The sequence below is a fragment of the Eretmochelys imbricata genome, chromosome 3 (assembly GCF_965152235.1).
Source record: "Eretmochelys imbricata isolate rEreImb1 chromosome 3, rEreImb1.hap1, whole genome shotgun sequence".
Taxonomy (NCBI): Eukaryota; Metazoa; Chordata; order Testudines; family Cheloniidae; genus Eretmochelys; species Eretmochelys imbricata.
Window position 1 is genome coordinate 47,885,774 of NC_135574.1, and position 24,669 is coordinate 47,910,442.

A 24,669-nucleotide genomic window follows, 5' to 3' on the forward strand; every position below is an offset into this window, starting at 1 on the left:
GTTCTCTGAATGAGGTTTTTGTTTTTGTTTTTTTAGATGGCACCTAACTACGAATTCAGATCTAAATGCTAGAAGTTCTGGGTGATCCCAAAGCCAGGAGGTTGGTTTAGGCTCATCTTTAAAGTTTTTTTGTTTTGTTTTTAAAGAAAACAGAAAGTAGAATCAGCGTAACTAAATACAGCAAGTCCACCTACTGGAATTCCCTTTTGTTTCAGATCCATTCATTGCATCCTTTATTTGAAACAAAAATCTGTGACAAAGCTGAATGAAACAAATGCCATAAAACACAAAATGACAGCTACTGTAAGAGATTAAAACAGCTTCGAACAGAAACACCAAATTGTTGTTGCTTTTTTAATCACTTTTCTCTGAATACCAACAGGAATCTTCTTTGCCTGTTTTACTGTCACTGGGCCAAATTCTGCTCTCAGTTACACTGATGTAAGTCCAAAATAACTCTCTCCTGGTTTATTCTGTGAAGCAGCAAATCTGGTACTGTGTTCTAATGAACTCCACTAGACTTTACAAAACTGCCATACAGAAAGCAAATCTTTCACCCAAAATGTAAACATTTCACATTAAAAGTAAGCAATAAACTACATGATTTCAAGTTAATGCAAGCCATACTTCCATTTGCTAGTGGCGGTTAAAGTTGGTGGTACCCATTTTGGATATCATACTACACAGTGACTGAAACAAGCAGATTATCAAGAGGAAATACAAATATGAGTCACTTCACCAATAAGTTTTTCTTTAACAATTGTGAATTTTAATATCAGATACCAGAAAGTATCACAAAGCTCTATTCTTTACTTGCAAAAGTTGGCCAAACCACAGAAGCACCTTTTGGCCCTTTCTGCAAGATCCTTCCATCAAGAGCATAAGGAGTGAATGAGTCTATCCACACAGAAGCAAATTTCTGTCCACCACAGAAGCTAAAGCCATGAAGAACGAGACTGTGGTTTTGCAGCCACAGCTGCACTTCAGAGGAGGTGACGAGATGTGGATGTGCCTGAAAGCGCACCACCATTCAAAGCAGCTGCTGCTGGAGCCATTCTGCCTATGGATTCCTGAGTCAGGGAGAACAGCCCTATGGGAGCCTGGTGAGGACAACCAAGTACACCATCAATTGTGCCGCTTACATAGCTCACAGTGCCAGCCCTAAGTATTACCGGGTGTGAAAGGGGACTTGGGCATGGCTATACCTTTACCCCTACCCTGCCCAGTCAGGTTCATGTAACCCTGCTCCCACTCCTGCTGGACACTGGGGCACCAGACTCAGCAGCCTTCTTTCCACAAGAGGAGCAACAGCAGCAGTCAGGAGGAGCTTGCAGGAGCAGACTAGAAATCTCCAGGCCCATGGGGCTTTTTCCTCGAAGCACCAAGGAAGCCTTCTTGTTCCTGCTTCCTCTTGCCCCAGACCAGAACCAGAAGGTCCTGCCCTGGGCATCAAGCCGAACAGCTTCCCATTTCCTATTCAAAATTCATAGGTGTAACCCCACCAGCAGTGTGAAGGAGCTTGCAAAAAGGGCAGAACCTTTGGAAATCCTCCCAAACTGCTGAAAACTTTATAGTTTTTGAACACAATTTTTTAGTGTTTGGTTTTCAGACATAAAATCAAAAAAATCTGACAGAAGCAGACACCCACTTTCTGCAAAACATTTTGTTTACTCAAGGATTCAGTTTTCCAATAACAAAAGTTTTGATCAAAAATTTCCAACCAATCCTAATCTTCATTCAGGTCTGTAATTTAGGTTTATTTTTCTTATTATTTACTAATGCCACTACTAATGCCTCTCCTACCAGTGCAACCCTTCAACTGCCCAGCTTCACTCTCCCTGCCCATTCTTCTTACCCTCCTTTCTCCCTTTTCCCTTGTTCATTTCCTCTCCCCTCAAATTTCCTAATCCCCGCACTCGTGCTCACCTCTTATTCCCATAATCCCTTAATCTTTTCCATAACTCTTCACTCCCACTTCAATGATAATGTGTGCCCACCCAAAACCAACTAACAAACATAAAACTAATTGTTATAAGTAAAATATACGAGCTTACATATAAAATTTTAGTTTATATCTCTGTGTGTATTTGTGCCAGCTATCACCCTGAGCAGATACTTTATTTTCTACTTCTTTATCACACTTTTTCAGTTTACAAGCTGTTCAGGGCAGGGACTCTGTCTTCCCACAGGTCTGTATAGTGTCTCTGGAGTGTGGAATGCTCCAGGCTGCATTAGCCTGTTGCTTCTTCCTCTCAGGGAGTACAAGCACTGGCATTTAGGCTGCACCCTGAAGGTGAAGGATTGCTTGGGCCTACCTATCATACACCTGTGCAAGAGCAGCTATAAAGTGGTCCAAAGCTGCTACAGTTGCTCTACAAGGATATCTGCTGTTCCACTGTAGTGGTATGGAGCCCACTGGCCCAGAGGTGTAAAAATGACACAAGGCATATAGGAGTGCAAAAAACAAGACCTAGAGTACTATCTTCTAGCTCCCTTCTTTCTGCACGTTAGATTGCCTCCACATGAAGGCCCTGCTTGTTCAGAGTTGTACCACAGGGTGTAGACTTTTTGTGGTTAAAGAGACCTGGAGCCATTTAAATGGCGACCACTTTTGAAAGTTGCAGAGATATAGAAATATCATATAGATCAGCAGTTCTCAACTGGGGGTCCGTGACCCCCTGCGGGACCTCAAGCCATTTCAGGGAGGCTGTGGAACCCTGCAGCTGGAACCCAGAGCCTGAGCCTCGCCCCTGCAGGCCCCCCCCCCCCCCGGAAGCCCCAGTGCCCCCATCCTGGCGCCCCCACCACGGTACTGAAGCCAGGAGTCCTGGAGCCCCCCGCCGCAGGGTTAAAGCCGGGAACCACGGGGCTGAGCCCCAAGCACTGGTTGCCCCTCCTCCTGCAATGCCAAAGTGAAGCAGTCCTGAGGGCAGTTCCGCACACCCCTACTTTCTCCTCTCCCTGCCCCCAGGGCCCCAGGCCAGGTCAGAGGCCAGAAGCCAGAGTCTGCAGTGCAGGCAGCTGCTGCTCTGGCTCCTGCCATGGAGCAGGCAGCCTGGTTGTGGCTGCTCCTCAGCTCACACAGCCGGTAAGAGCCACCCAGGCAGGGGGACCCAGCTCTGTGGCTGGCAGAGCCCTTGGGGAACAGTAACCACAGGGGAGCCCTCCTGGTGCACAGCCCATGACTACCCTTCTGCCCATACACATCCCCTAGCTACCCCCTTCCTGCACCCTGAGCTACCCCCTGCCCATACACAGCCCCTTGCTACCCCCTCCCTGCACCCTGAGCTACCCCCTGCCTGCACACAGCCCCTAGCTACCCAGTCCCTGCAACCTGAGCTAATCCCTTGCCCGCACACATCCCCTAGCTACCCAGTCCCTGCACCGAGCTACCCACTGCCTGCACACAGCCCCTAGCTACCCCTCTGCCCGTACACATTTCCTAACTACCCCACCGTGCACCCTGAGCTATCTCCCTGCCCGCACACAGCCCCTAGCTACCCCCTCCCTGCAACTTGACTACCCCTCTGCCCATACACATCCCCTAGCTACTCCCTCCCTGTAACCTGAGCTATCCCCTGCCCACGCACAGCTCCTAGCTACCCATCTGCCCATACAAATCCCCTAGCTACTCACTCCATGAAACCTGAGCTAACCCCCTGCCCGCACACAGCCCCTAGCTACTCCCTCCTTGCACCCTGAGCTACCCCCTGCCCACTCACAGCCCCTACTTACCCCTTCCCCGTACCCTGAGTGATTTTCAAACTTTTCAAGCTGAACCCCCCACCGCACACATCCCAGACAGGCTGGGTGGTCTGCTAAAGTGAGTCAGGGGGTGGAGGTGGCTCTGCCACCCTGGACCCTGCCGTGTGGAGCTCGCCCAACCACCACCAGCCTCTGTCCCCCCAAAATAGAAGTCAAACTATGCCTATGCCTGAGGGCCCACCCCTGTCACGAAGCCCCCCGTTTCCCTCATCTCACGCTGGGCCCTGGAGTTTTTATAGCATGTTGAGGGGGGCCTCGGAAAGAAAAAGGTTCAGAACCCCTGATATAGATCACAAATCATAGCCACAGTTCAACTGCACCAATCTAAGCCATAGCAATTACAGCGCAATCCTTTTGCTTATTGTTTTCCAAGTGTTTTACTAACCCTGTTCAAAGAGAAGCAATTTGCTTCTGTTTCTAAATTGATATATACTGGTCATTTCAGAGTTGCAAACAATTTTAATCCTAACAATCTGCTAGAATGTTTTCACAATATAACTATTATTTCAACACTTTTGTATGCATTTATACATTTTGAAAGATCAGCATAGTTCATAGAAGATAAAGTAATTCAACAGTAAAACTGAAACTCTCATACTATGCATGTAAAATGAATCCAGTTTTATATCCTGACACAGTCTTGTTCAGTCCAAACAAGCAAAAAAGCACCCTCTGCTGGGAAAGGTGTACAATTACTTTTCTTCAATTCTAGTTCTCTTTTTGACAATACAACTTAGTTCATGTTATAGAGGATTGTTTTATGATAAAGTAAACCAGAGCAAGCAAGGCAAACATAAGTCATACAAACTGTGCAGTCAATACTGGATTGAATTTGAAACCATATGTTGCAAAGCTAAACAGAAAATTCAGAATGTTGCCATACTGCCACTAGAAAATGTATGACCTTTTAAAATACTGGTTATAAATATATGATTCATATAATGTTCTATAGCCATGTTTTTCCAAGGGTGCCCACTTTTATCCAACTACGTGAGTGCTGAAATATCATTTGCTGAAGTTTAATAATAATAATATTGTATGTACCACCTTTCATCACAAAGCACTTTACAATTTATATACATGCAACATCACTGAAATGCAGCTTTTTCTGACCTGGACAACAGCCATCAATGAGAACACAGTACAACTATAGATAGTAGTGGGGAAGGGGATTTTGGATAAGGACTTCAAGATAAACTCCTTAATTTTATGGGAAGAAAATGAGATTTTAATGACATTTCCTGAATTAATTTACACAAGATTCCAACTTAGCGCTGGCTAGAGTGGTGGATGTGGTTTGCAGATGTTTGCAGAAGAGAAGAGGATGTCAGTAGAGCCCAGCTGGAGGGACAGTTGGAGTGAAAGGCTGGAATTGAGGACAGAATGTGCTTAACTGTACTACTGTGACTAGTCCCACTCAAGTGATGAGACTACTCATGACAGTAAAGTTGAGCACACGCATGTTTGTAGGACTGGAGCTAACTGCAGCCATGGGGGAGGCAGTGGGTCCATGTGATGTATGGGTAAGTCTAGTGAAGCACCTACCTGGAGATTGTGTGGAGGTCAGTAAGATAAAGCCTCTTAGGGAGGTGAGGTGGGTGGGTTGCATGGATAGAGAAATAGGGATAGTGAGGATCACTGGAGCCTGGAGAAAGAACGGATCAGGGAACAGGAGTTGGCATGCAGGAATGGCAAGCTGGGCTGCAGGGGGATGAGAGTTCACCAAGGTGTGCCAAAGAGGAAAGGCAGGACCCGAGGACGGACAGAAACAGCAGCTCCCGGGCATAGTGATGGGACTGACATGGAGTAGGAAGATTTCTCCTTCGAGCTCCAATCTTAAAACAACCCCTTTCACAACATTAACTGAAGGATTACAGAGTGTTCTACTCAGAAATTGTTTTGTAGTACAGTACTCTAATAATAAGAAAGTGTTCTTCTTACCTTGAATATATTCAGCTGTTGATTAATAATGTCTGTTTCCATTCCAACAGGACCCTGAGATTCTTCATGTTCTTCAGCTCCCCCAAGCAAACTGGAAAATTCTTTTAACTTACTATAAAACTCTTCAATACGACTAATAATTCCTTCCACTTGTTCCTCTCTGGCTTTTGCTCTGTCCAATAACTTATTGCATTGTTTACTTAAAGCCTCTAAGTCCCTTTTAATACCAACTAGATCAGGAGACGCTTCAGTGGCTAACATCATTTTACAGGTTTTATTGGCATTTTCATTACTTGTTATAAGATCTTCCAGCTTTTTGAGGAAATTGTTGATATCCTCTCTTTGTGACCGCAGAGTGTCTAGATCTCTTCCTGCTGGAGCCATGCTATCGAGCTCATCATCAAACTCTGCAAACTGAGAAAACATCTCTCTGATGTTGTTTTGGAAATGGCCAATTCCCTGAAGTTTGGTCTCTAAGAATGAACACTTGCCTTCAACCTGCTGGCTGACTGTACTGTATTCTTGCTCTAAAGACTCAGCTTGCAACAAGAGGTCAGAAACACCTTCTGAGTTGGATGCTTCTACAACCAGTTCCTGGGCAAGTTTTTTTGCCAAGTCCACATGAGGCTTTAAAGTCTGAAGTGTTTTCTGCTGGCTCTGCAACATTGTCAAGTGTTTGTTACTACAAGCCTGGGGTCCAAGAGCATCATGAGCTCCCAGGTGCTCTTTGGCACTTTTAAGTTGCCTTTGGGTTTCCCTGGATGATTCCTGAAACTCTTTTAGCCTTTGTGCCATGTTTTCCAAGGACTCCCTCTTACTATGTAATTGTTCTGTGACCATATCCACTTTCTGGTTCAATGCCACTTTCTCTTCTGTAATGCTTTCTTTATCTATTTGACTGGCATTGAGCAAACTGTCAGCTGCATTATTTAATAATTCCACCATGCCATGGTGTTTGTCCAAGTCCTTTTGCCAGGCCTTCACCTGAGCAATAGAATTCTCTATTTCGACAGGATCTGTGACAATCTTTACTTCAGACAGGTTGTTTTGGCACTTCTCTATCCAGGGCTGCAGGTTTTCTACATGTTCTTTGTACTTGAGGGCTTTCTCCAGACAATTATTTAACTTATCTTGCCTTTCTCTTATTTGCTTATTCATTTCATCCCAGTTATTTTTGAGCATGCCAAGCTGAGATTGCAACTCTGCTCTGTCAGCTCCTTGAGTCTTCTGTAGGAGAGTTTCACCTTCTGCAACAATTTTTTCATAGGAACTAATCTGGTCAGACAAGTTCTGCTTAAAATCTTTCTGCTCGCCAATTAATGACTGCAAGGACTCAAGCTTGGCCGATATAGGGTGAGCCTGGTTCAGTTCTTCTTTCTTTTTGTCTAGCCAGGTCTGAAAGTCCTTAGACATTTGTTGGAACTGATGAGAAGCAGCATATGCTGATTGAAGTTGCTGAACATGACTAGCTGCAAGAAACAAAGTAATATACAGTGTCATTTTTACAACTAGCTACTGACCAAAATTGTGGTGAGTAATTTCTAACCAAAAGAAAATATTTTTGTTCTGAGTAATATATATTTATAGTAGTTTGCCCAATTTATTTTATTACACATCATCCTTCATTAGAAATTGCTGGTTAACACGGAGAGTCAAATTTCAGACAAAATATTGTATAGGATAATAAAATGTCTCATTATCAGAAATAAACTCCAGAGGAGTGGATCTCAGCCGAGGTCTGAGGCCACCATGATGCAGAGAGTTCTGCAGAGCCAATCATGGCAACCAAGCCCCCTACCAAGGGGTAACCAAGCCTAAGGAGTGCATCAAAACCTGACAAGATATCTGAGCCCCACTGATGATCATGCTTCAGAGAGTTTAAGGCCAATAAAGACCATTAGATCATCTAGTTGGACCTCTGGTATATCACAGGCCATTACATATCACCCTGATACTCCTGTATTGATTTATATTTAACTAAAGCATAACTTGTGTTTGGCTAATGTTCTGAATATATGCAGAATCTACTGTGAATAGCATCTCATTCTGGTGATTCAAGTTGGCGGAGCTGGGTTTGCAGGCAGAGATTTAAAAAATACAACTATTGGTTCCCCTGCACCTCAGTTTGGCCCCCTGAAGATCTAGGGTATTGTTTTAGCTTCTTATAGACACAGGAACAAGCTACAAAGTTTGGATCCAAAACACTGGGCGGCTGGTTGTATTTAGGAATATGGCTCAGGCTCATTTTGGTAAACACAATATATTTTTAAATGACCAGAAAACTTTAACCATTAGTGCTTTGCTTTATTTCTACATTACTTTCTTCCCCCTTAATACTAACCTGCTTTCTGCTCAATATCCGTAAATGGTTTTAAGATGCCTTCCAATTGCCTAATAAGTTCAGCTTTCAAGTACTCTTCTCCAACCAGCGCTGACAGCTCCTCACAAAGGGCCTGAGCCACTTTTATATTTTTCATTTCCTGTTCTATTTCCTGCTTCATTTCTCTAGCCATTTCCAACTGCTGTTTCACAGCATCAGGGTGCGTACGCACAGTCAGGGTGCTGCTCAGTTTATTATCCAAGCCACTTAGCTTATCAGACAGGCTTCTTAGAAGGCTTTGATACTCTTTGCTTTTGACAATGGCTTGGTCAATTTGACCACATCTGTCACTCAGTTGTCCTGTTAGACCGTCCCATTTTTGTGCCACAGCAGCCAGTTGCTTTTTCACAATTTCATGAGAGGGAGGATGTTCACCTGGTCTCTTCAGTATCCCCTGACCAGCTGTGGTTAACTGTTCATACTGAGGCTTTCTGGTATCAAACTCTTTAAGCAGAATCTGAGGAGAGAGTAAATAAAGATTCATTAACTTCAGAAAAAAGAAAAGGAGTACTTGTGGCACCTTAGAGACTAACAAATTTATTTGAGCATAAGCTTTCGTGAGCTACAGCTCACTTCATCATATCCATCACGAAAGCCTATGCTCAAATAAATTTGTTAGTCTCTAAGGTGCCACAAGTACTCCTTTTCTTTTTGTGAATACAGACTAACACGGCTGCTACTCTGAAACCTGTCATTAACTTCAGAAAATGTTAAGTAAAAACCTCTGCAACCAAACTAAATTTGTTTTCATTAACAGTAGCTAGTGTGCATTATTAAGCCACAAATCTCCCAATTTAAAGAGCAAGTGAATTAATTTCTAATACACACCACGAAAGTGTTGTTTTACAAGTATTACATCAAGGTAATCGATTGGGCAGCCAATTCTATCGCTACAGAGAGGAAACTTTCAGGAGTTATAGAAAAAATAAGGCACATTTTCATAGTCTACCTCATTACGAAATGGGAGTTCAATCAGCAGACACAAACATTGAATTTTGTTAATATTATAGAAATTAAGGAACAGTACCAAGTAAAATAATCAGCATTTTGTTTCAAACGGTGTTTTCTTTCCCAGGCAGTTTTGAAATTTGTCCTAACATCAAAGTAGGCGTATAGTAACATAATACTGGAATATATTCTTTTAGCACAGAGAACATTTGAATTGACTCACAGAAGTACTGAATGTATATTGTAAGATTTATTAAAGGTTTTATCTGTGGCTCTTAGTATTAATTTTTTTGGCAATAAGTCACAATGCTTAGAGAAGAAGGGACATATATGACAGTTTCATTTTACAGATATTGCAAACCTTTCCTTTTGAAGGCATATAAGGCTCAACTTTTAATGACTGCTAAGTGATACCTAATAGACTCATGCTGGCTGTCTAGATTTTTAATTTTTGTTGTTTGTTTGCAGACTGACTAATTTTTTTCATAAAGGTATTACAAGAAAGTTCATTTTTTAAACTCTCTTCTAATCACTGATAACTTACATGGAAATGTCAGTTTCAATCACATTTTGTGCAAAATAGGATTATAACATCTCCTCATGGTTTAGATTAACTGGCAGGAACAGCAATGTTTTGAATCAAAATTCTTAGCTTCTGCTACTTTGTGTGAAGAAGGAAAAGGAGTACACTTAGAGTCTAAGGTGCCACAAGTACTCCTTTTCTTTTTGCGGATACAGACTAACATGGCTGTTACTCTGTCCTTTGTGTGATTTAACTTTGATTTCTTTTTACTGGTGTATGCGGTCACATTTCACTCTATTTCTGTAACTAGAGGATTTTCCCTATACTTTCTCTTCCTTCTCTGTTTCTCAGTGTGTAAACTATAACTGCCTTTTCTCAGTCCTGCATTTTACTTGTTTTCAAATGTTTATTAGCTACAGGCACAATCAAAGGAACAAAACCTCAAAAGAGCACTTTCTAAACAATATACATTTTGTAAGAGAACTGGTCATAAAAGGTTATTAGCTACTTACACACTCAAATTAATAAAACTTCAAAAGACCATTTGACAACAGTATGGTTAAACCACAACATGGTTAAAACAGAAACGTTTATTTGAGGCTCAGTATTATCAGGTATCTCCCTGTGTTCTGCACATTTTTTACATCTTTTGATCTTTCTTTGTTCTTTTGGGGTTTTTTTGTTTTTGTTTGTTGTCTTTCTAGGTGTGTGTGTGTGTGAATACTGTAGACATCTGAACTAAATTAGTTACAATATTTACTGTTGTTTTTGTTTGTTGTCTGTGTGTATGTGTGTGAATATTGTAGCCATCTGAACTAAGTTAGTTATGATGTTTACTGATAATTTGTTGTAACAAACTTCTGCTGTGGTGTACACTAAGTTCAAATGAAAAGCACCTTAGCAAAGGGATCAGAAAGTGTTATTCATTTAACATATATTAGCAACCAAAACTCACCTGGACCTGCTGCTTCTGTGTATTCAGCATATTTGGGTCAATTGACAGTGGTCCAAGCACACTGATCATGAGCTCTTTCTCGATAAGCCACTGCTTTAACTGAGCTTCTGTTGTCTGGAACTGGGTCAGGTAATTTGAGGACTCTTCGAGATTTTGTCGTCTGTCAGCTGTAACCTGATTGAGTTCTTTCCATTTGGAATCTATCATAAAATAGAGATAATTTTAATAACACATTGCATGTATGTCTGTAAGATATAAGATTGTATACAAAATATATAAACAGTTCTTTCTAATAACACTACCATGCTTTGTGCATATTAACACCAGATTCCTTGGTGCAATGACTCAGAATATACAGTATATTTGCACTCTTCTTTGATTAGACCCATAGTGTACACCTCAATGTAAGCCCTCTGATTAATTTAGTTATGTGGGGAATTTTCAGCACAGTAAATACCACATGTATTTGCAGGACTAAGTCACCATCCCATCAAATAAATCCAAGAGCTCAAATTTAGACTTAAATATTAACATTTTCAAAAGCACCTACATGACCTAAAAGCCGAAGTCGCATTTTTAAAGTGTGAGTCACCTGGGAGCCTATGTCCCCATTGAAAGTCAATGAGACTTAAGAGCCAAAGTGCCTAAGTGACTTTTGAAAATTGGACTTACCGTAGGTTCCTCAGTCACTTAGGTGTTTTTGAAAATGTTACCCTTAGTCTTTCTTCTTAAACAGAGATGAGCTAGCTAGGTAAGACAGATGGATATAAATGCTCCTTTGAACTTTTTATTACTAACTTCTGAATTACACTGCAATTGAAGTAAAACAATATAGGTACTATATTTCTGCAGAAATCATTACAGTAACTCCTTGCTTAACGTTGTAGTTATGTTCTTTAAAAATGCGACTTTAAGCCAAACAATGTTAAGCGAATACAATCTCCCCATAAGAATTAATGTAAATAGGGGGGATTAGGTTCCAGGGACATTTTTTTTGCCAGACAAAAGACATTATATACATATATAGTAAAAGTTTTAAACGATTTTAAACAAACAATGTAATACAGGTATAAGTTTTAAACAATTTTAAACAATTTAATACTGTACTCAGCAATGATGATTGTGAAATGTGGGTGAGGTGGTGGAGTCAGAGGGTGGAAGAGGGGGGATCATCCAGGTGCACCTCTTGCTGAAGTTTCCCAACTTGAAAAAACACACTTAGAGATTGTTATTTTGCTTTCCTTTTTTTTCCCCCCTTGGTAAATTTCTTTATAGCAGTTCATTACATGACAAACTCCCCTAATCATTTTAGAGCTGCGTTCCCTGTTAGGATAGTCTTCACTAAGGATTTGCAAGCCAGCTTAAATCATTTGGAAAGCTTCAGAAAGGTTTTTGGGAGTCAAATTTCGATGGGTTGGTCTTCTTTTACTTCTTGGCCCACTTCTTCCATTGCTCTCATCACCTCTAGTTGCATCAGATCTTCATTGGTTAGTTCTTCTCCGTGTGACTGCAGAAGTTGTGTAACGTCGGCTTCTTCCACCTCAGCAAAACCTGCTTTCTTGGCCAAGCTGAGGATATCTTTCTTCATAACGGGGACAACATCTTTAAATCCTGTTAAGTCATTGACACATTCATGCCACAGCTTCCCCCACACACTGTTCATGCGTGCCTGAGTGACTTCAGCCCAGGACTCACCGAAGTTACCAATGGACTTGCGAATGTTGTAGTCATGCCAAAATTGCTGAATTGTAGGCATGCCTTCCCCATTGGTGCCTCTGAGGAGCTGGTCAAAAGTACAGCGTAAGTAATAAGCCTTAAATGCAGCAATGGCTCCTTGGTCCATGGGTTGGATGAGTGATGTGGTGTTAGGTGGCAGAAAGACACTTTTGACATTTTTGCACAGGTCCTCCATGTTGATTGGATGAGCCAGTGCATTATCAATAAGTAATAAAATCTTGAAATCAAGATTTTCCTTGGCACGGTATTCCTTCCACACAGGGACGGCATAGAAAGTCAGCCATTCTGAAAAAATAGCTCCAGTTATCCATGCCTTCTTATTGGATCTCCAAATGACCAGAAGGTATTCCTTTTAAAATCCCTTGAGAGCTCGTGGTGTTTCAGATTGGTACACTGTCAGTGGTTTCATCTTCGTGTCTCCGGCAGCATTACCAGCTAGAAACAAGGCTAGGCGGTCTTTAGCTTCTTTAAATCCGGGCACTGTCTTCTCCTCTCAGGAAATGTAAGTCCGTTCAAGCATCCTCTTCCAGTAGAGGTCCTGCTTTCATCAACATTGAAGGCTCACCTTCCTCAATTATTTTCTTGAGATAGTCGGGGAATTTTTTAGCTGCTGCAGTATCGGCACTAGCCACCGCACCGGACATCTTGATGTTATGCAAGTGGAAGAGCCTCTTGAACCGATCAAACCATCCCCGACTTGCCGTGAACGTCTCTGTCTGTGATCCTTCACCTTGGTCTTTCTTCAAATTGTCATACAACCTGTTTGCCTCAGCTTGTATCACTAGCAAACTTAGAGGTATGTTCTGCTGGTTTTGGTCCTCTATCCACACTGAGAGAAGACGTTTCATGTTTTCCATCAAACTACTTCACGATTGACTTATTTTAATAGCACTAAGTGGTATTACACACTGAGCACAAGCCCTGATCTTGTCAGAATTACTCTGAATTGTTCTCACAGTGGTTGGAGTAAGACCTACAGCAATGCCAATGTCTACTGCATGTTCACCTGCATCAAAATGCCTTAAAACAATACAGCGGTGCATAGACAATCCAGGAAGTTTTTGGAAAGCGTAGGGGACAATTTCCTGATGCAAGTGCTAGAGGAGCCAACTAAGGGGGGAGCTTTTCTTGACCTGCTGCTCACAAACCGGGAAGAATTAGTGGGGGAAGCAAAAGTGGATGGGAATCTGGGAGGCAGTGACCATGAGTTGGTTGAGTTCAGGATCCTGACACAGGGAAGAAAGGTAAGCAGCACGATACGGACCCTGGACTTCAGGAAAGCAGACTTCGACTCCCTCAGGGAACGGATGGGTAGGATCCCCTGGGGGAATAACATGATGGGGAAAGGAGTCCAGGAGAGCTGGCTGTATTTCAAGGAATCTCTGTTGAGGTTACGGGACAAACCATCCCGATGTGTCGAAAGAATAGTAAATATGGCAGGCGACCAGCTTGGCTTAACGGTGAAATCCTAGCGGATCTTAAACATAAAAAAGAAGCTTACAAGAAGTGGAAGGTTGGACATATGACCAGGGAAGAGTATAAAAATATTGCTCGGGCATGTAGGAATGAAATCAGGAGGGCTAAATCGAACCTGGAGCTGCAGCTAGCAAGAGATGTCAAGAGTAACAAGAAGGGTTTCTTCAGGTATGTTGGCAACAAGAAGAAAGCCAAGGAAAGTGTGGGCCCCTTAATGAATGAGGGAGGCAACCTAGTGACAGAGGATGTGGAAAAAGCTAATGTACTCAATGCTTTTTTTGCCTCTGTCTTCACTAACAAGGTCAGCTCCCAGACTGCTGCGCTGGGCATCACAACATGGGGAATAGATGGCCAGCCCTCTGTGGAGAAAGAGGTGGTTAGGGACTATTTAGAAAAGCTAGACGTGCACAAGTCCATGGGGCCGGACGAGTTGCATCCGAGAGTGCTAAAGGAATTGGCGGCTGTGATTGCAGAGCCATTGGCCATTATCTTTGAAAACTCGTGGCAAACGGGGGAAGTCCCAGATGATTGGAAAAAGGCTAATGTAGTGCCAATCTTTAAACAAGGGAAGGAGGAGGATCCTGGGAACTACAGGCCAGTCAGCCTCACCTCAGTCCCCGGAAAAATCATGGAGCAGGTCCTCAAAGAATCAATCCTGAAGCACTTACATGAGAGGAAAGTGATCAGGAACAGTCAGCATGGATTCACCAAGGGAAGGTCATGCCTGACTAATCTAATCGCCTTCTATGATGAGATTACTGGTTCTGTGGATGAAGGGAAGGCAGTGGATGTATTGTTTCTTGACTTTAGCAAAGCTTTTGACATGGTTTCCCACAGTATGCTTGTCAGCAAGTTAAAGAAGTATGGGCTGGATGAATGCACTATAAGGTGGGTAGAAAGTTGGCTAGATTGTCGGGCTCAACGGGTAGTGATCAATGGCTCCATGTCTAGTTGGCAACCGGTGTCAAGTGGAGTGCCCCAGGGGTCGGTCCTGGGGCCGGTTTTGTTCAATATCTTCATAAATGATCTGGAGGATGGTGTGGATTGCACCTTCAGCAAATTTGCGGATGATACTAAACTAGGAGGAGTGGTAGATACGCTGGAGGGCAGGGATAGGATACAGAGGGACTTAGACAAATTGGAGGATTGGGCCAAAAGAAATCTGATGAGGTTCAATAAGGATAAGTACAGGGTCCTGCACTTAGGACGGAAGAACCCAATGCACAGCTACAGACTAGGGACCGAATGGCTAGGCAGCAGTTCTGCGGAAAAGGACCTAGGGGTGACAGTGGACGAGAAGCTGGATATGAGTCAGCAGTGTGTCCTTGTTGCCAAGAAGGCCAATGGCATTTTGGGATGTATAAGTAGGGGCATAGCGAGCAGATCGAGGGACGTGATGTCCCCCTCTATTCGACATTGGTGAGGCCTCAACTGGAGTACTGTGTCCAGTTTTGGGCCCCACACTACAAGAAGGATGTGGATAAATTGGAGAGAGTCCAGTGAAGGGCAACAAAAATGATTAGGGGTCTGGAACACATGACTTATGAGGAGAGGCTGAGGGAACTGGGATTGTTTAGTCTGCGGAAGAGAAGAATGAGGGGGGATTTGATAGCTGCTTTCAACTACTTGAGAGGTGGTTCCAGAGAGGATGGTTCTAGACTATTCTAGTGGTAGAAGAGGACAGGACAAGGAGTAATGGTCTCAAGTTGCAGTGGGGGAGGTTTAGGTTGGATATTAGGAAAAACTTTTTCACTAGGAGGGTGGTGAAACACTGGAATGCGTTACCTAGGGAGGTGGTAGAATCTCCTTCCTTAGAAGTTTTTAAGGTCAGGCTTGACAAAGCCCTGGCTGGGAAGATTCAACTGGGGATTGGTCCTGCTTTGAGCAGGGGGTTGGACTAGTTGACCTCCTGAGGTCCCTTCCAACCCTGATATTCTATGATTCTATGAAAACGTCTAATTTAGTACCCAAAGTAATGGTTTTCTTACGGCTAGTGGTACTACTACTACTAGGCACTCCACTATCACTTGCTGGGCATTTTTGACTCATGATGCTGGGTGATACTGAACAATCACAACGAGCTAGAAATGTTCAGGGAAAACTGTACTTGTACAGACGCAATGTAAACAACAATGGCTGTTTACTATAATCCACTATAGTAGTTTCCGCCCCAATCTGAATGAAGAGTGATACGTAGCCCTCCACCATTACGTTTAAAACAGACTTGCACAGGGCCACTGCAACAATATCCTAGGTCAGTTCCTTGAGCCCCTTCTGTTTCTTGCTCATGCATGTTAGCAGCAACTCCCCTTTCCCCAAATCTCCCTGCAGTCACTAATCAGAGGATTGTCTGCGGCCCTGCTCATGAATTCCCTGAGCTTCTCCTAAAGCAACCGTGTTGATATCAGGTGGGATATTTCCCAAGGAAAGCCTTGCTGCTAAATGGTGAACTAGCACTCAGCTGAGCCCTCAAGGGTTAATGTAGCCTCACACTCTACAAGGCAGCACTGAGGAAGGCAGGAGGAAGGAGACACAATAGACACACAGCAGAGGCTGCAAACACTTCTCTGAGGAAACTTAATGTGATGATGAACCCACGCTATCCCGCTGGAGCGCACCACTCCCTCCTCCGGTCAGCGCATGTACGGCTGCACAGGCGCCGACTTTCCAAAGTGCCGGCGGGTGCTCAACCCCCGCCTCTGCCCCAGGCCCACCCCCACTCCACTCCCTCCCCACGAGCATGCCGCTTCCTCACTCCTTCCCTCTTCCCCCCAGCCTCCTGAACACCATGGAACAGCTGATTGGTGTGGGGAGGAGGTTTGGGGGAGCGGGGAGGCTGCGCGCCTCCGACCTGCAGCCATCAGCTGTTTCGGGGCATTCAGGAGGCTCTGGGGGGGAGGGGGAAGGATGTGCACCACATCCTCGCTCCTCCCCCTTACCCCCGCCAGAGCCTCCTGAAAGCCGCGAAACAGCTGATGGCTGCAGGTGGGAGGTACGGGGAAGGAGGGGGGAGTTTCTGATCCGATCCATGGGACCGGCTGCGGGGTGGGAGGTGCTGGGGGGCTGCCAGCCCACCCTGGTTTCAACCCCCCACGGCCAAACAGTGTTATAAGGAAACACTGTGCTCCTTTAAATGAGAATGTTCACTAATAGATCAGGGACGAAACAACAACGTTAACCGGGACGACATTAAATGAGGAGTTCCTGTATCATGGCAATTTTCATTAGTGGAGCTGCCAGTGTTCCACCAGGCACTAGTAAGACCTATGGCTAACATAAAATAAGGGATAAGGAAGTTATTAAAAATGCCTCTAAAATTAATGAGTAAGAACTCAAAATAAGTAGCTGTACCAAATCAGTTGGTGTGAAACAGCGTAGCTTTATTGCTATTACTAGGTTCAGTTCTGTGTTACATTAATTCCTCTATGTCGGACACGCTCTCTGCTCCTATAAGCCATTCCTATCCCTCTCCAGCTCTTGTTTCTCTATCCCCTTTTGTGTAGCTCTTCTACTCTGTCACCTCCTTCTGTGGTACTCTGATTCTTTCTATGCTTTCTTCTTGGCGCTGTTTTATTTTCTCCTTGGCACTAATGTTTTATTTCCTACTCATGTTCTTTGGATTCTTCTTATGCTCCTTGTGTAATCGCTCAAATCTACCTTATGTTTCTCCTCTTTCACGTCATCTTTGCCTATGTGTAATGCCTTTGCTCCACCTTCCTACTGTGCCACTTCTCTCTGAGCCCTGCTTGCGCTGTTTTAATTCTCTTTCAAATCATATGGGCTTTGGACCTCTTCTGAGCTCCTTCATAATTTTTCCAATCTAACATTTTACCACCATTGGAATAAATACTGATATTATAGAAATGTATATTAAAATCAGTGAGCGATTGCAAAACTAAACTTTATTTTAAAACATAAAAAATCCATTTTTTGAAAAATGTGAAAAGTATATAGGGCATAACTTCAGTGGCTATTGTCCAAAATTGGAAATTTAAATTTTGGGGGGCAAAATTTAAGGAATCTGTTTTGGAAAATGGCAATAAGCCACTAAAAACCATACATGACAAAAGCCCACTAGGGCATGGAAAAACAGCATGAAGGAAAGCTTTAAAAACAGCCCCAAGTGCTCTTTATATTATACTAATGCTCTAGAAATTGATTTGTCCAAGTTAATTTTCTTCATATCCTTACAAAAGGTGTCAGTATACGCATCAGCAACTGACCTTCAAGCTTAGCCTCACAGAGTTTGAAATGGATAAATTATAAAGCCTCTGAGAACAGGGGGGCAAATTCTGCTCTCTGTTGCACCAGTATAAATCAGAGTAAGTTCACTGACTTCAGACTCTAGATTTACAATATTGTGCAGAAAGTGGAATTCTGAGCAGCGTTTATGAGAAAACAGGCAAGATAATCAAAATTCTGATAATTCAAGGTAATCAAAAGTGACTGGTGGTATGCTGAAATGACTAAAAATGTAGCAATTTCAAAATCAGTCTGAGCCCGAGTACAAGTACATTGCAATACCTATTTTATCAAACATCTGTTTCCATTTGGGTGCCTCAGGAGAATTTGGATTCTTCTCCAACAGCTCTGTCACTTTGTCCTTCAGCTCCTGTACTTTATTTTCACTTTGCTTCAATTCTGTTTCAAATAACTACAAAGAAGTAAAACAATAAATTTAAGTAAGCAGAAAACTAAAAATATTGCACAGATCTTTTTAATCCCAAAATATGATTATGACAAACACAAAAATCCTCATAATTATATCTAGGACTTACACAGTGCTTTTCAAGTCTCAAAGAACTTTACAAAGGTTGGTCATGTATACAGTGACAGGCCATTTTATTAAAAACAAGCAGTGGACTGCTGTATAATCCCTAATATTAACAACAGTGGCAGAGGACCCTGGAATGAGGAGAACTCATATAAACTAGGTCCTCAAATCCCCATAGAACATAAGAACGGCCATACTGTGTCAGACCGGAGGTCCATCTAGCCCAGTAACCTGTCTTCCAAAGCCAGGTACCCCAGAGGGAATGTACAGAACAGGTAATCACCAAGTGATCTATCCTCTGTTGCCCATTCCCAGTTTCTGGCAAACAGAGGCTAGGGACACCATCCCTCTCCATCCTGGTTAATAGCCATTGATGGACCTATCCTCCATTAACTTATCTAGTTCTTTTCTGAATCCTGTTATAGTCTTGGCCTTCACAACATCCTCTGGCAAGGAGTTCCAGAGGTTGACTCTGCGTTGTGTGAAAAAATACTTCCTTTTGTTTGTTTTAAACCTGCTGCCTATTAATTTCATTTGGTGACCCCTAGTTCTTGTACTATGAGAAGGAGTAAATAACACTTCCTTATTTACTTTCTCCACACCAGTCATGATTTTATAGACCTCTTTCATATCCCCCCTTAGTCGTCTCTTTTCCAAGCTGAAAAGTCCCAGTCTTATTAATCTCTCCTCATGTGGCAAACTTCCTAGCCTGAACAAGTCCTGCTCCCCCCACTGAGATTGAAATCCTCACAGGAGCTCCTATACATGACAAAAGTGAGTAATCCCTATACTTAGCCCCAAGAGGGTAAAAGGGTTCTAGTATAAATATTCTATAATAGCCAAAACGTTGTATTATAGTGCAAAATGTTGTTTACCTAAATGCACTAAAAGAAACGTTTCAAAAGAAGGAATATATATTAATGTGAGTTGGGTATGACAATCAGGGTCCAGACACACCCAGGGGAGAAGGCAGGCAGTGACAGAACCCATTACTGGTCAGTGTGATCCCCAAACTGCGTCTAAAACTACAAGTAACCAGAGTTAAACTTGTGCATTCAGCTTTATCTTTCCTATTTCCTGACTTTTGAGTGCTTAACACAACATTAGAATGATTTTTACATTAAATTTCCACCCATTTTTAAAGAAAGAAAAAGACAAAAGAAAAGTCCCTGATTCTATTCCTTCCAGGCAAAGTCGGCAAGGACAAGCTGAGGTCTCCCTGTCTTTAGTAAACTCTGTAATTAGGGCCCACTTCAAAGCACAGTGAAACCAATGGCAAGACTCCATCCAGGCTAAGTACTCATTTATTTATGTGCGCACAGACACACTACTTTAAGTACATATGAGTTAAGGAGGCCCCAGTGCTTGTTATTTCTGAATGTTCAGTTTTAGAAACAAATGAGCACATCTTTTCAAAGCTTGGTTTCATTTTTAGGGCTGAATACCAGTCTAATCTGAGGAAATTCTGGTCACCAGATGTAAAGTTATGAACATTTAATGCTGACCAACTAATTCTGAAAAAGTATACAAATTGGGTCAAATTTTGTTTTCGTTCACTGCAACCTCAGTAAAATACTGGATGTTCACAGTCACAGGTGAGGGCAGGATTTTTCCTTTTAGTAGCTGTACACAGAGGCAGAGTGCATTTCCCTTTAAATGTGCACCCATACACAATATGCGTGCTCTTACCCTACCTATCATTGTCAGAGAGGAGATGGGGAACTTCTGTCCCCAGTGATGAGGAGGGCTGGGAGCCTAGTGCTGCTTTAGCAATTCTCTTATAATCATTTTAATGCGGGGGGATCTTGAATGGCCATATAAATTAACAAGTATGACACGACGACTGCGAGGAAATTGCTGCCTACATGTAGAGTAAGTCTCTGCAGCACCACAGTGTAAAAGATCTGTGGAGCTGTAGTGGACTAGCAGTTGCAGAAATGGCTTTCTGTTAGATAGATCCCTTCAAGTCTTATGTGCAAGCAAATAAACTCATGCAAAAATCGAAGGGATGTTGCATGATCAGTACACCCTCATCTATTTAAATTTGTATTCAAAATTATTCTGACATGAACAATTCCTCTTCTTTTATTTTAGTTATACATTTTGCCAGATTTGCTCTGCCCTTGTTTGGCATATTTATGGGACTTAAAAAAAATCTCTCTATATTGTGCTAATATGGGGCTGTATTGTGGCATCAATTATTCAGAAGAACTACCCCACTAATTTCAACAGGGAATTCTGTTTAAAATTTCACATGGTCCTTAATTGACAGTTTGCTTCATATACACAGAGTACCTTATGTTCTTCTACTTGTGCTCTAACAGCTTCACTATCAGTAGGAGCTGCTTCCCAGCTTGCAGCAGTCTTATCCATTTTTTGCAACCACTGCATCACTGAGTTTGATTCTTCTTGAACATTTTGCATCTTCGAAAGCATGCTTTCCAGTTCTGAAACCTTTTCCTTCAGTAAAGCTCCCAAATCTTCGTAACTGTGATTTACATCTGACATAGCCTGTTGAACAGCTGTCAGTTCTGTGGGAGGAAGTGGGGGAAATATATGTTAAAAAATATAGGCCTTTTGAAGGACTTCTGTACAGGACTTCAGAAATATCTGAAGTTACAATAGCTAAGCCATGGAAAAAAAATCTATGTAATACACTGAGACAGTTGAATATGTTATGACCACTTGTAGTTTAAACTAGGGCTGTCAAGCAATTAAAATATTAATCACGATTAATCCTGCTGTTAAACAATAGAATACCATTTATTTAAATATGTTTTCTACATTTTCAAATATATTGATTTTAATTACAACACAGAATACAAAATGTACAGTGTTCACTTTATCTTACTTTTTGATTACAAATATTTGCACTGTAAAAAATAAAAGAAATAGTATTTTTCAATTCACCTAATAAAAGTACTGTAGTGCAATCTCTTTATCATGAAAGTTGAACTTACAAATGCAGAATTATGTACAAAAATAACTGCATTCAAAAATAAAACAATGGAAAACTTTAGAGTCTATGAGTCCACTCAGTCCTACTTCTTGTTCAGCCAATCACTCAGACAAACAAGTTTGTTTACAATTGCAGGAGACAATGCTGCCTGCTTCTTGTTTATAATGTCACCTAAAAGTGAGAACAGGTGTTCGTGTAGCACTGTTGTAGACAGCATCACAAGATATTTACATGCCAGATGTGCTAAAGATCATATGTCCTTTCATGCTTCAACCACCATTCCAGAGGACATGCGTCCATGCTGATGACAGGTTTTGCTTGATAACAATCCAAAGCAGTGCGGACCGACGCATGTTCATTTTCTTCATCTGAGTCAGATGCCACCAGCAGAAAGTTGATTTTCTTTTTTGGTGGTTTTTTGGTCTTTTTTGTAGTTTCCACAGAAACTGGTTTGGGCTCTGTTGCTCTTTTAAGACTTCTAAAAGCATGCTCTGCACCTCGTCCCTCTCAGATTTTGGAAGGCACTTCAGATTCTTAAACTTTGGGTCGAGTGCTGCAGCTATCTTTAGAAATCTTACATTGGTACCTTCTTTGTGTTTTGTCCAATCTGCTGTAAAAGTGTTCTTAAAATGAACATGTGCTGGGTCATCATCTGAGACTGCTATAACATGTAATATATGGCAGGATGTGGGTAAAACAGAGCAGGAGACATACAATTCTCCCCCAAGGAGTTCAGTCACAAATTTAACTGATGCATTATTTTTTTAACAAGCGTCATCAACACGGAAGCATGGAATGGTGCTCTGGAATGGTGGCCGAAGCATGGAGGGGCATACGAAAGTTTACCATACCTGGGACGTAAATACCTTGCAATTGTCACACAAATGCCTGTTCTCACTTTCAGGTGACAATGTAAATAAGAAGCAGGCAGCATTTAGCAATTGTAAACTAACTTGTTTGTCTGAGTGATTGTCTGAAAAAGAAGTAGGACTGAGTGGACTCATAGTCTCTAAAGTTTTCCATTGTTTTATTTTTGAATGCAGTTATTTTTGTACCTTTTTGTACATAATTCTGCATTTGTAAATGCAGAATTATTTTGTTTATCATTTTTACAGTGCAAATATTTGTAATAAAAAATAATATGTGAGCACTGTACACTTTGTATTCTGTGTTATAATTGAAATCAATACATTTGAAAATGTAGAAAAACATCCACAAATATTTAGTAAATTTCAATTGGTAGTCTATTGTTTAACAGTGCAATGTAAACTTCAATTAATCGCGATTAATTTTTTTAATTGTGATTAATTTTTTTTAGTTAATCGCGTAAGTTAACTGCGATTAATCAACAGCCCTAGTTTAAACTTAACATGGCAACACTACTTATGAATAAGGCTACAGATTTGTCATGGACATTTTTAGTAAAAATCACAGACAGGTCATGGGCAATTAACAAAAATTCATGGAAGCCATGACCTGTTTTTACTAAAAATGTCCATGACAAAAAGGGGAGGGAGGAAGGTCCTGCATCCTGCCCTGTTGTGGCTGGGAGCTGCGGCCCCTCCCCTATGGCTGGGAGGGACCCCAGCCTGTGGCGGCTGGGGAGTTGCAGGGGATCCCCCGCAACCTGGGGACTGGGGAGCTCTGGGGGATTCCCCCCAGGTGGGGGAGTTGCGGGGGTTCCCCTGCTTGCAGCAGCTGGGGAGCTATGGAGGATCTCCCCTGATGGGACTGAGGAACTGCAGGGGATCTCTCGCTGCCCGTGGGGACTGAGGAGCTCTGGGAGATTCCCCTGCCCGCAGGAACTGCGGATCTGTGGGGGATTCCCCTGCTGGTGCTGGCTGAGGAGCTGCCAGGGATCCCCCACCGCCCACGGTATCTGGGGAGCTGTGGGGGACCCCTGCCACTGCGGGCGGCAGGGGTCCCCTGCAGCTCCAGGCCACCACGGGAGCTAGGGGTACCCTGCAACTCCCAGCCGCTGCGGGCTGAAGTCACAGACCTCCATGACCAAATCGTAACCTTACTTATGAATGACCTCATTTTAGTACATATTCTATAAGAGCTTCTGAAATGGCAAATTTTATCTTAAAGTTTCAAACTATAAAGTTGTACATATGTTTGGACGTAGTTCGATTATCAATAAAATATCCTTAACATTATAGTGATTACATTTCATTTTTGAAAAAGTAAAATATTTAGTAGCTAAATTAAGGAGTACTGTAATATTGTAAATATTTAGGGCCAAATTCTGGTTTGAAACTCACAAATACTTGAATATCATAAATGTAGCAGAGAAAATGCCTCCAGAAAGCATTTGCTCCCTAATTCTGATCATACACAAGTATAAGTGCTGACTTTTATTTTTCCTGGTAGGTGCTCCACCTCTGCTCTGTCCAAGGCCCCGCTCCCACTCCGCCCTTTCCCCTGAGGACCTGCCCTTGCTCCGCCTCTTCCCACCTCCTCCCCCAAGGCCCTGCCTTCGCTCCGCCTCTTCCCATCCCGGCTGCACCCCCTCCCCCAAAGCCCTGCCACCCACCCACTGCTCTTCACCCTCCTCCAAGCATCTCCTGCCAGCCGCCAAACAGCTGTGGTGGGTGTGTGTTGAGCACCCACTATTTTTTCCATGGGTGCTTGAGTCTTGGTGCACCCATGGAGTCGGCACCTATGTACACAAGAACCGCTGTGGAAGTATTGTGTTACTGAGAGAGCTGAGTAGACGGTAGTTTGGTAAGAGTGGACACTGTAGACCTAAAACGGAGTACGGATCTATCCAGGCTTACATACAAAGTGAATATATAACTCTTGTACGCAGAATCGAAACAAAATAGTTTGTTCTGGAGATGGGGTACACCACACACGCGGTACAAGTAGATGCTGGGAGGGTGGGTGGGTGGATGTACTTGTTAAGCAATTTTTGAAACTTCCATTTATGCATGGACACACTTGCATGATTCTTCTGAACACTGCAGCTTATGTTAAATAGGTATGTTATATATATTTACACCACTTTTCTGGAGCTATGCATATTGTGCAATGGGAAGTGAGAATTTGGCCCTCCATCTTTAATGAAATATTAAAAATAGTTATTGATAATACGGTTTTGCAAAAAAAATCTGCTTTCTCATTATAGTTCTGGTTTAAATCATTTACATTTATGGATTACATTGTAATTTTTTCTTATTGAAAAACCCTAATCTTCCAGAGTGGTCCA

General features: G+C 42.5%; 1 protein-coding gene across 6 annotated transcripts in view; it reads right to left on the minus strand.

Moving 5' to 3' along the window:
• The window catches only part of DST (dystonin), a 468,940-nt gene that overhangs the window by 94,597 nt on the left and 349,674 nt on the right, over positions 1–24,669 (minus strand). For all 6 annotated transcript variants that reach the window (XM_077811595.1, XM_077811594.1, XM_077811599.1 and 3 more), the window contains 5 exons: positions 20,795–21,030; positions 18,250–18,379; positions 10,513–10,712; positions 8,048–8,543; positions 5,707–7,175 (listed from right to left, as the gene is read on the minus strand). In XM_077811595.1, the coding sequence (XP_077667721.1) occupies positions 5,707–7,175; positions 8,048–8,543; positions 10,513–10,712; positions 18,250–18,379; positions 20,795–21,030 (2,531 nt within the window). The remainder of the gene's footprint in view (positions 1–5,706; positions 7,176–8,047; positions 8,544–10,512; positions 10,713–18,249; positions 18,380–20,794; positions 21,031–24,669) is intronic.